The sequence below is a fragment of the Dendronephthya gigantea genome, unplaced genomic scaffold, assembly GCF_004324835.1.
Source record: "Dendronephthya gigantea isolate DGI-Jeju-01 unplaced genomic scaffold, DenGig_1.0 000034F, whole genome shotgun sequence".
Classification (NCBI taxonomy): domain Eukaryota; kingdom Metazoa; phylum Cnidaria; class Anthozoa; order Malacalcyonacea; family Nephtheidae; genus Dendronephthya; species Dendronephthya gigantea.
Window position 1 is genome coordinate 779,784 of NW_021163044.1, and position 12,357 is coordinate 792,140.

Here is a 12,357-nt window from a genome sequence, read left to right on the forward strand (position 1 = left end):
AAAATTCGTGCATAAATTAGGATTTTCAAGTTTGCAAAGGATTGTGGTATAATTTGAGGAACGTCGCATTCAACCAATCAGAGCGCAGTATTCGAAATTTGATTTAAAACTTGAAATATTGCTTGTGATCATCAAAGAAGCTGTAAAGTTTATCGTTTTAAAAAGTGTTTTATAAAGATCTGACAATTGTTAATGTGATAAATGTCGACCAGCAGTGAGGTTTCGTCTGTGCCCGAGCTACCGGTGGAATCTGTTGGCAGTTCGGTGTCAACTTCGTTGCAAAAGGAGTACGAGGAATTGCTACGCTATGCTGTAGTCACTCCAAAAGTAATAGTACCACAAATGAAAACACATATAAGTAAAGTACCTGAATCTACAGCAACTGAAACAAGTAGAGGCTCTTATGAACAGGATACTGAGGATGTACAGCAAGAGGTTACTGGTTTGCCAACCACTCCGATGAGGGCTGATGCTGGCCTATATAAAAATCATGGATCAACTGGTTTGTAGATTATAAATAAAATAAGCACCTATAAATTAACTCAAGGTTGAACTGTATTTCAGCTATGATTTTTAGTCAAATTGGTGTTTATTTTATTGTGTTTTTATTTTGAAATTTCAAACCACCTCTGCAGAGAATTCATCAGAAGTGAAAGAAACTGACAATTCCTTCACCTCAAGTCAGTCAACAACACCAGATAACAGTATGAATGATAGTCCAAGAATGATTTCACCAACTGTTGATACTGATCTTGTGAGAATGGAATCACAATTGGATTCATGGTGTTTGGATTTAAAAAGAAATATTCTTGTTAGTTCTACATCTTTTGATCTTTTGATAATTATTAAAACTGTGAAAAAGCAATAAATTGTGAATTTTAAACTAATTATTTTTAAGGCTGAGTTTGCTCAATCAAAGATGGCACTTTTGGAAAATCATAAACATGCACTAAGGGCAGAGAAACAAAGGTAGCTTACAATTACAATATCTGTATAATTGTAGTTGTGATAGAAAATGATATCAAACTAACATTTGATTAAACTAAATTTTAGGCATGCAGCAGAAATGAACAAGAAGCAAAATGACATTGAAAGTCTAAAAGAGCTGTTGTACACTTATGAGAAAACAATGGAACATAAGGATAACATTATTTCCAACATGACTAAGGCCATACAAAAACAAGTGAGATGCCATTCAATGGAAAACAGGATATCCTTGGTGAAATTTGCTCAGTGAAATCATGTAAACATTTCTACTCTTTGCAGAAAGAAAGGTTTGATTTGCTACGAAGATTTAACACTTGGAAAATAAAACATGTGGATGAGAAGAAAGAGGTAAGAAAGCAGGTATCTTGGATTTTTTATAACATTCTCTGTGATTTCATTAGATGTAACTATCGACTCCAGGGTTTCGGCACCAATCTTGCAAAGAAACATCGTAATCATGTGATGAAGTGTAAAATCTGGAGTGCTTGGCGTTCTCTGGTGGAGACCAGGTGGAGACAGAAAGTTGAGAAGGCTTGTCAGGTAAACCTCTGGAAACTGAAAACGTACATCGGATTTTTTAGCAATCTTTTCTCCTTTTGTTAATACTAAAACAACAACACTTAATGCTTTCCTGAAGTATTTCATATCTGTTTTAGTCAAAAGCGCAGGATGTCTGTGTCAAATTGACAGACGAATACGAGGCAAAGCTCCTTGACGTTAGTGAATGAATGTTCTTCAGATGACATAAACACGAGGTCAGTTGACCTTCAACTTCTCAATACTCTCTCCTGACAGGCAAACAAGACGCTGGATGCTGCCAGGGTCGAGGTAAGCCGGTTGCACGCAGAACGAGAGATCTACGAAGAGACGATGAAGAAAGCATTCATGCGAGGAGTGTGCGCCCTCAACCTGGAGGCAATGCACATGTTCCGTGAACCTGGTGACGATGATGTACCCGCTGGGTCACGTGATACCCAAGGCAGGGGGGATGCCGGAGGATCTAGTGATTCAGGTACTTTAACTGTCATCTCCACGCAGCTAAAGACCAGTAATTTCCAAAACCACCTCTTTCATTAACGACAGTTATATCACGTTTTAATAGGAAATGAAATGAATCCTCGATCCCAGCTTCCCAGACCATCCACATCAACCATTCCCAACACGTGTATACCACATGTTCCACACACGACGGCGCCGGTTAGAACCACAGCTGGTGGTGGTATAAATCCCACCACAACACTGGTCCAACCAACTCGGACCATCAACGTGAAAGCAATTGGCCGTGCTGATTTTAGATCTGCTGGGAAAACTACGACGGCAGGTAAGATTTGGATTCGATCATATAACGAAGTATGTGCGAAAGTAAAGCTAGATAACGTTGACGCACGCGCATTAACGTCTACGCCACTCTTCTTCAGGTTCCGGTCCTCCTGGCGCGAGTACGGTCAGTTCTGTGTTGGTTCAGAGACACTCTGGTCCTGATGCGGTTCAATCCAAACCGATACGTCACGCTCAACCGTCGCAGAACGCAAGCAAGACGGGAAGAACGAAGCCAAGGCAGACGGCAATGAACGTGAATCATCCCCCACCTGTGAAAGTCGTGCAATAACTGCAGAGTTGAACAATATAATATACGTACAATGTGCAACGAGTAATACCTCACTGCATGCCTTAAAACTATCTTTTCCGCTTGGACCGCAAATTGTTGTTCAACAAACGACGTCACTTTATTCTAGGAAGAAAGATTCTTATGCAAACAGATTTAAAGTCACACATCTTGTATATACTGTATATATATTCTACGTACCCTGTAGATATATTTTACAATCTAGTTAATTAGTAATAAAGGTTTTTAATGTCAGCTATATATATATATATATATAGCAAATATGGAACTCGTATATTTATTTGCAAGAGCAATGCTTGTTTGAGTTTTTTAAGTTTTTAGAAACTGTTGCAACTTGGAAGGGCGGTGTTTATATAAACGAGTCTTTGTCGACCTGCTGACGAGTAACAGGTTCGGGAATGACGTCATTTATCCATTGTGAATCTGTCAGTCACTAAAACCCATACGCCACAGTTGTGTTTGGGACGAAATTCCTAAACCTATTGATCCTGTGATATCCAATAAATTCTGGTTAATTAATCGTTCCTGTCTTCAAATTTTAGCGTATGTGGCCATGCAAATAAAAACTGCAAACATGCAGCAGCAAAACCTAATTAAAAACCTAATTTTTCTTGAAATCTCAATGCTATAGCATAGGCCTACTATTATTGGTCTGTTTTTAATAGTCAGTGTTACTTCTGACACCAGACGAGGGCGCCAAAATCAATCCGTGACCTCACAGCAAACAGCCAATCAGCTGAGAGTATGTGATCTGGTGCTCATCAGGGCGAAGAATCTCGAGTGAAAAGTAATCTTAGTGAAAAGTGAAAAGATGGCTACTAAAGCCAGATATAAATTAACTGGATTGCTGTGGATAACGACGTTATTTTGTATCGTAGTTCTTGTCCAAAGCCGTCCGCAAACGGGTATGTCGTTTTCCGTAGAAAATATCATTTAAATTTTGTTTTATTGACGTTTAAAGTTTCCTCAGTAATCCTAACAGCAGGTACTTAACAAGCTCGCGTGAACTTCGTCCCTTTTACAATTTTCAACCATTTCATTGAGAAATGAGCTGAAGAATTGAACAAATCTTTATATGTCAAATCTCTCGTCTTGTATTAAATGTTTGTATGAGTGGAAGCGATCTCTAGATATAGACATATGAGAAAATGAAGATGAATTTTAGGTAGTTTGGGCTATGAGTTAACGAGGCGTGACCGGCATGAGACGCATCCTTTCTCTGTTCTCTGTGTGTCGACAAATACAATAATAATCATATAATATAGGAAGCTCATTTCTGTTCAGCTAATCTTTAGGATTATAGCCGGGAAAATCGCGTGTATAAAATCATGCGTCTCGTCAATTCTTGTCAAAGAGTTGAGAGGTAGTATAAGTATTCTTTTTTCCCGAGGAAATTAGACTATAGAAAATAAAGATTATGGTTCACTGTGCCAAACAAATTCAATCAAAATCTTTTCCTAAAATAATACAGGAGCTCCTGTACTTCTCTATACATAATTTTGTCCAAAATCCTAACACAATTAAGTGCCTGGAGTTCTGCTCGTTGCATGGGTGCAATTCTATTATATGACATTTAAAAGCGCGAGTTTGCTGGACCGTATATAATAAACGAGATTAATAAATCGCTTTGTACCATTCTGACTGAAAGAGGAATAAGAAAAAGCGCATTGACATTTAGGTTATGAAGTACGCATGCTAGAAATCTATAGTTTAAAAGCCGATTTACTTCTCTACAAGTTAGCAAAAGCAATCTTTCTTCATCTTAATTTCTTGTTCAAACCAGAAACTAATTTTATCGAGGCCGGTGCTGATCCGTCAGATCGAACATTGATTCGCGTCCTGAGATCAGAATTTGATGAAGAAGAAGAGGATAAGAAAGGTTTAAAAGCAAGAAAACCAAGAAAAGGTAAGTTAATATATGTGTTGCCTTTTGACCTGCTTTCAGTTGAGGAACTTGAAAAAAATCGACATTTTACCGTTTTAAAAGAAGGAGATCCTCGAGAGATTTTTGATTGGATAAATTGAAGCCTTTTTGGACGCTTTAAATGTCTTTCCCGTGCCCATATTTTACCTTGATTTTGTCTTTTAGTTGAGCAACATTTTCCGCCATTAAAGAAAAGGGCATCGGAAGAGGAAGGTTGGTTACATTATCACGAAGTTTCTTATCATATATATTCGCAGTGCAGAATCAATGATATGGCTGGTGAAAAAGTAGAAATAATTGACTGAGTAATTCTCATTTTAGATCAGTTCTTCCAAGCTCTTCTTTCCCGAACACAGGACAAGCCTGTGGGTATGTGCAAAATTATAAACAATTCTTTAGTTTCTTTGTCCATAGATATGTGATAAAATTCCTTCATGGAATGTTTTTCACTTTCTTTCCAGAGAAAAGATCATACGAAGCACAACCAGAGAAAGGTAAATAAAACTTCACGACTTGTGTATTGAGTTGTACGTTATTAGTTCAAAAAACTATCGCCTTAATTCGACTCATATATATTGTTTAGATGATGTTGGAATGAACTGGAAAGGAGACTCTAAAATCTCGGATGCAGACAAGAAAGGTGCGTGATATTTGATGAAGTTATGAAAACCATGAGCCTCGATCAAATTTCATCCATGATTTACACTTGTTTGTATCATTTTCAGAGCTTGAACATCTTTTCAACAGCATTGGCATGGTGGAAGATGACAAAAGCTCCAAAGGAAAATTGGAGACCAAACGATCTACAGTTAGTATATATGATAGCGAGAAGTCGTTATTAAACTCTGATTTTTTAACATGGAGGTCCTGTGTATAATTAATATTCTTGTGTTATTTATCTCCAGGGAAACGATGGTAAAGTTCAGGATTTAGTGGAATGGTTGATGTCCAAACCGGTTAGTACAGTAGTACTTACATCTCCAATATGAAGTGGTGTTAAAGAATATAGTTCAATGGGTGCTTTTTTATATCATATGCATATCTATCAAACACGTTCGCCTTAAATTGGAAATGTCTGCGAAAGCTTTTGAGTGGAACGCGTGCTTCCAAAATTCATAATGCAGCGAGGTTAAAAAAGCGAGGTTATCTTAGATTTATATAATAGTCTTCAGAGACATTCAGTTTTTAATCATCGTATTGATTGTTTATGTCACTACAGCCAAAGGAATTCCACGAATCCCTTCGTCATATCATCGACGTTGAACACCAAGTTTCGGATATATTTGGTAAGTAAGTTGTGTTTAGTATCGACGCAGTTGATGATCGCCAAATTCTGAATCGATAGTTTCATTTGCTCTAGCCGCTGGTGACATAACAACACCGAGTGCAACAGCTTCGGAGACGGTCGTAAACGAACCAACGACCTCTACTGAAACCGTTTCCACTACATCATCAGACTCGTCATCAGTCTCCCCGCCCGTTGCGGGTCAGACGTCTGTGTCTAGTCCAGTTGCTGGTAGTTTCGCATCGCTACCTGGTCAGCCAGTTTCAGGTTCATCAGAACCAGTAGCCTCCGTTGTATCACAGCCTGCAAATACGCTTGGATCCCAACCTGCGGTATCAGGCGTAGCTCAATCCGCACATGCAGGTCCACAACCATTGGCTAACGATATGCCCGCATCATCGTCAACACAAAACGCACCATCCCAGGCACCCGGAAAGAAGCCTAATGTCTATGCTGATGTAATGAAGGCCTCGAAAATGCTTGCTCAAACTGGACCAGGGCCTATCCCTATTGAGGCGATGAATTACTTTAACAAGTTTGGAGGCGTTGGAAATCAAGTACTGCCTGGAACGCCGGGATACGGTGTTCAGGCTCAGCCCGCAGTTCCGGCCGTACAACAAGCGCCCGCGATACAACCGCAGCAAAATCCAGCAGTACCTCAACCTGTTCCTGCACAACCTCAACAAAGTAACGTGCAGCAGTTTAATCAACAACAACAACAATATCCACAACAACAACAGTTGCAACAGCAGCAACAACAACAGCAATATAACCAACAAAGAGCTGCGTACCAATATCAACAGGACCAAAGACAACAGAATTATTATTATGACCATATGTACAGACCACCCCGACCATACGTGGGCAAGAATGGTAACTATCATCCTCCAGAACCAAGACCATATCCTTTGCATAAAGATCAACTTGACAAATCTACAGGTTTGTATATTTGAATTACGACATATGAAAACCAAGCTTTAAACTGGCTCAGACTAGTTCACAACTGATAAATGTCCATATGTTATCTTTTGAAGGCACGAAAAAGTCCGTAATTGCTTCAATTCTCTTCAAACAAAATTGGTCGGCTGATTTTGAAAAGAAGAGATCGACCCGTTATCGTGTATTCAAGACGGAAGCAAAACGCGAGGTTTGCACTGTCCTAAATTCCTATTTCCATCTTTATTCATTCCACTCTTCTCTTTTTTGTAATAACACGCATCTGACGCACGTATTGCTGTTTATTTATCCTACCTAGTTGGCACGCGTCTTTGAAGCAAAAAAGAACTTTAAAAGTGTGTCCATTGAGAAATTAAGGTAATTTAGAACCATTTGTGCATGTGCAGATAGTCGAAGAATATGTCCCACTGCTTGCTGGTTGTCTGGTAATATAAACTCACCCGTACTATCCGTTGCTAATCCATTACAGAGAGGACAGGGGAAAGGTTGCTGTGACGTTCACAGTTCACTTCAAGAAGAAGACGGAAACACCTCTGAAACCATTGTATGAACAAATAGTGCGGGATGCCTTAGGAAATATGCCAGTGTATCGGGATACACTAGTACGAGGAGGTACAATGTCCGTAATTTTTATCGTTACATTTTAGTGGCAGTACCAGTTCTATAAGCTCCTGTAATGCAGAAGAAAACCAGAATACGCAAAAGTTGAATTGCAAGGACTCGATTCAATATCGTGATTAGAAACTTTATTTCACCCTAACCACATTGAGCTCCCTTTTAAGATGAAACGAACAAAAAATTAATATATTTCAATACTTTCTCTTCAGACAAACAACCAAAAATGGCGCCCGTAAGAACTGCCACGAAAATGGAAAAGGCTCAGTCAGAAAATCCAGCTACCGAGTTTGCGCAATTCGCCGATCAAGTTGATAAAGAGTTGACGGGAGAAAATCTACCATTGAACGAGAAGCATGAAGGTGCAGATTCCATATTAATACTAAGATCTATGGTGTTTGATTGAGTCAAAATGGAAAAATCTATCTCCTTCATAAAGTAGTCCTTCATAAAGTCCCACTGGCTACACGCATTTTATCCAGGCAGTCGATGCATTAAGTACCCTGCCAAACTACAATCAGAAACTTGATCAAAGTATTGTTTTGGTTTGACTTTCTATAGCTTATCAAGGTTGTTTCAAGGATAGAAAACCTCATCGTGACATGAAAAAACATTTCTCCAAGTTCGAGATGACACCTGAATGGTGCCTGCACACCTGTAAAAAAGAAGGATATCGCTTTGCTGGTGTTCAGTATTCCTATCTGTGCTTCTGTGGCAATAGATTTGGTAAATATGGCCGAGTGCCTGATTCTGAATGTAGCAGCCGTTGTTATGGCGACAAAAATCGTTTCTGTGGATCGTTCTGGCATAATTCAATTTATTCTGTTGGTAAGTTAAAGGTCTTTTTCGAAATCAACTCTTCATCGAGTACTTTGTTTACGTTTTGGCCAGTGTTTTAGTAAAGATAAATTAGAAAGCACCAATTTCGGTCTGATAACAAAAATTGCACATCCATTCGTCTGTATTAAAACACTCCTCAAACGCGGATGAGAGTGAATTCAAGACAGAGAGAAACAAGCGGTTTCGTTGAGAGGTGACTGTTAATTGTCTTGTCAAACGCATCTCGCGACGGGAATTATTTTCTAAAATAATTTGCTGGACGTAATTTAGATGGCCAACATCACGATGTGGATGAATTCTCAGCTCTGCCAGACGAGGATGATGATGAAGATGATGATGATGAAAACGATAAGAAGAAACACGAGGACGAGGAGGAGAAAGACGATGATAAATCTGAAAAAGATGATGAAAAAGAACATGGTATAAACGTATTTTGATACTCTGAACTACAGTAATTGTATTTGAACAAATTCTCAATTTATATTATTATAATCATTTTTAGCTGAAGTTGCAAATCATTTGATGAAAGGTTGGTGTTTATGTCTACCCTCATTGTTTAGTTGTTTTAATTCTACTTTTGAATGCAAACGATAATTTAAGACTCTTAAATGCTAAGCAATGTCATTTCATCTACTTTTTTATACTTTAGCGGCTTCTTCCGCCTTGAAAGGTAAGTTTGATAAATTATCTAGACGTTTAGAATTGTGTGTATTATTTGACATATGACGAACAACACCTAAAGTCTTCTTCGTCTTTTTATGGACAGCTGCCAAGAAGTTACTGCCATCAGGTAAAACATATCTTTTAAAAGTTTCCTTCAGTCATAGCGTAGCTGTAACTTGATATCCTGACCATTTTATTCGTAGGAAAAGATAAACGACAAATTGATAGCGAAGATCTTATGAAAAATAAAGAAGAAGCGAAGAAGGCTCTGAAAGGTAAAATATAAAAGAAGAATACAAGATTTATCATTTACAATTATCATCACACTGCACAAACGAGGGGACAGTATTTCAGGGAGGAACAAATTGGTTGAAGCTCTAGATTGGTCTGATATTCTAAGGTTTAGTAAACAACTTATTTGTTTGTATATTTCTTGGCCCCTTCTACAGCTGTGGATGATATTGTTGAGGAAAAGAGCGTTGATAAAAGGTCTGCAGAGAATGCAGATGGACGAAATCTTCTCATGGCTTACCTTGGTAACGTTGGGGGTTATGACAGAGAATACAGGTCGGCTGAGGATGAAAACAAGCCAGGTAAGAGCGTTGAAGTTCAAGATGTGGTTTAAGCGAGTACATTCATTGAACCTTGCAATTTCTTTCTAGTGGAGAAGCTAAAGTTTGAATACAAACGTGAAATTATTGACGAGGAAGGAGACGGGGAGTTTATATCAAAGCCTACAGATGGGAAAAAATTAACACGAAGTCGGCGGTCTTTGGAATCCGAAGACTTTGATGGTCGTAAGAAGATGGCGTCGAGAGCAATGGCGGACAGCAGTGACGCTACTAACCCAAAGACTGCATTCGCTGAACCGTCGCGACGAGGTTTGGGATTTTCAACCCAGATCTGATCTCATCGTTTACGGTTTGGTAAACAACTCTATTTTATATCTTTTAGAGCTACTAACGAAGGATATGTCAGATAAAGAAGTGTCAAGACACAGTCGTGATGTTGACGACGAGGAAGAAGAAAAAGAGGACAGAGAAATGTTGAGAAGAAGAAAATCAAAAACAACCGAAAAGGTTTGTATTCAATATCAATCATATTCAACACGTCATCTTAACTTCACTCATAGTAGAACCAGCTGCCAGGAATGAAGTAAATAGATTGTCTTCCTGGAAACTTGTGTATCAGTAGATTCGAACAAAATCATGGATGAAACAAAGAATATTTCAGCCGCCAAAAGTCGTTGATTGTGGCAGGCAGCGGGCTTTGTGTAGCGATGAAATAGTTCCTAGAAGTTCCTAGAAGACTTAACGTTGAGAGGACTTAGAGCTAACGTTGCCTAGTGAGAGCTTGCGTAGAAGTTTAGTGAACTTTTATATCATAATCAAGCCACCAAAGACACTTTATTGAGGTGTTAATGGCCGTTTCTTTTTCATTTCAGAGAAGCGTCGCTTTTGACAAGAGTTTGTATCACGACAAAGTCCAAGAAGGTCAGTTTTTTATTGTTTGACAACAGAAAGAAAGATTACTGAATCTTGAATGCATCACCGTACTGCATACGCTTTACGCGAAAAATCTGGGAACGAGGATGATCACTGTACATGAATTTTTAACTTAAACCCGTGTTTCTAGGAATCGAGAACGTTATTGGCGGTGTTATTGACGTCATGAAGGAGTCAACTTCGATTGGTTCATTCAAAGAAGATATCGAGAAACTGGCCACAGATGTTGCTAACGGACTGGCCATTCCACCAGAGCAAAAAGATCAGGTGACCAGCGAAATACGGAAAGATATTAAAGAGACTGGCACTAGCAGCGTGAACAGTAAGTTATTCACACTAAAAAAATATTACGCTGAAATTCTTTGTCTGGTAATCAACAGAATAAAGTGTAAAGGAAACTAAGCACAACCTTAAAATTTCCAATTTCTGCACTTCAGACCTCATAACGACAATCCGCACGGAACTTAACGAATACGGAGAAATGCACCCGGCAGTCGGTCCCCAGGCTGAAGAAGCAGCGCATACTTTCTCAGACTTACCGCTGGACGCAAATAAAGCGGAAGAGATAAAGACAAAAATACGCAAACGATCAGTTGACGCGAGTGACGAGGGAGAACAGGAATTCCTATCTGACATTCTTCAGGAACATTTCAAGCTAAACCCTTAGAGATAAATGAAGATTGCTGCCGTTTTTATACTAACCTCTTATACTACTCGGGAAGCAAACCAACCCATGTTACTTCTGAGAGAGACCTTAGACACTAGACAAGCGGACTAAATTTGAGAACCACAAACCACAGCCGCCAGGACAGCGGGACATATTCGTTGCTCTAGCATACAAAACCCTGATAAATATTATAATGATAATGATAAACTACATACTATCTCTCCCGTATCGTAATAGAAAAATGAATTTTTGTAATCAATGATAACTTGAAGTAAAAAACAAAAATATATTTGATGTAACTGGAGGAATAATAAACCTGTATTCGTGCCTGCTTACGGTTAAACAGCGACTGATCATAAGCTTGCTAAAATGATAGCGAGTTACAACAAAATTTCTACGATTGCCTAACAGTGTGAATTAAAACTGTTTGAAGTTGTTAAAACTGCATTATGCTTTACTGCGTACAGTACATATTCATTTGCTGTAATCCGAATGCTCACTAGAAAAAGTATATCGTAACTATTTTCAGTTATGTTAATTAAGATCAAGTTGGTTTTCCAACTGACGCTACGGAAATTTTCAACGCCTCCACATGCAGTTTAATTACTGTGCAATATCCTGTTTAATACATTTGCTTTGACTTACTTTGCAACGTAATTTACAACCCGCACGTGCAAACGACATCATTACCAACACTGACAGCTGTATGGGTGTGATTGCGCCGAGCCCGGTTTAATTTTCCTCTGCATGCCTTGCAAATTACATGCTTTCGTAAGAGGCTGTCGAAAAAGTCGAAAAACAACAAGAAAAATATACGGCCAAAAAACAAATCTGAATATGCCGTTGATAACTCGTAATATGGTTTTACTATTAACAATAACTTCAACCGAAGAACAAATAAAAACGAAATATATATGGATTGACACATGCAGAGATAATACTCTGTTGAAGTGTATAGAGGCATATATAGAAAATTTAATTGAACCGTATTTATACATGCAGTCGTTGTACATCTGCCATTCAAAAATTTTATAGCCACTGTCCTGTTTCAAATTGATAGACACATGTTGTGTATTATTCAGAAGACGATACGTGCGTTTTGGTGTTTAGCTTTTCGTAAATGATTATAAACTGAATTATATATTTGTTCTCGGATAAAACTGAGGTTTATACTGTGATTTGCTGTGATAGAATTAAAGGTATGTTTACACAGGGTATGTTTACAACTAAAGTGCTTTTGATATTTCTAGATATATAGCGAAAAAAGAACAGAAGCCCTGCTCTAAT

General features: G+C 38.4%; 2 protein-coding genes across 2 annotated transcripts; both read left to right on the forward strand.

Moving 5' to 3' along the window:
• The first annotated feature begins 127 nt into the window (after positions 1 to 127).
• On the forward strand, positions 128 to 2,790 carry LOC114525453 (centrosomal protein POC5-like). The gene is made up of 10 exons (XM_028546811.1): positions 128 to 502; positions 636 to 811; positions 899 to 969; positions 1,054 to 1,183; positions 1,267 to 1,335; positions 1,408 to 1,527; positions 1,644 to 1,703; positions 1,783 to 1,999; positions 2,090 to 2,308; positions 2,406 to 2,790. The coding sequence occupies exons 1-10, from the start codon at positions 202 to 204 to the stop codon at positions 2,594 to 2,596; spliced, it is 1,554 nt and encodes a 517-aa protein (XP_028402612.1). The 5' UTR covers positions 128 to 201; the 3' UTR covers positions 2,597 to 2,790.
• Positions 2,791 to 3,366: 576 nt separating this feature from the next.
• LOC114525531 (stress response protein nst1-like) lies at positions 3,367 to 11,478 on the forward strand. Its single transcript, XM_028546912.1, has 26 exons — positions 3,367 to 3,519; positions 4,398 to 4,520; positions 4,704 to 4,751; positions 4,860 to 4,907; positions 5,000 to 5,032; positions 5,122 to 5,178; positions 5,264 to 5,346; positions 5,444 to 5,494; positions 5,758 to 5,824; positions 5,899 to 6,762; positions 6,858 to 6,970; positions 7,079 to 7,137; positions 7,250 to 7,392; positions 7,608 to 7,757; positions 7,957 to 8,223; positions 8,506 to 8,655; positions 8,738 to 8,764; positions 8,885 to 8,905; positions 9,002 to 9,025; positions 9,102 to 9,173; positions 9,348 to 9,491; positions 9,561 to 9,779; positions 9,853 to 9,977; positions 10,343 to 10,391; positions 10,534 to 10,725; positions 10,841 to 11,478. Exons 1-26 carry the CDS (start codon positions 3,426 to 3,428, stop codon positions 11,068 to 11,070), a joined length of 3,453 nt encoding a protein of 1,150 aa, XP_028402713.1. The 5' UTR covers positions 3,367 to 3,425; the 3' UTR covers positions 11,071 to 11,478.
• The last annotated feature ends 879 nt before the right edge of the window (positions 11,479 to 12,357 follow it).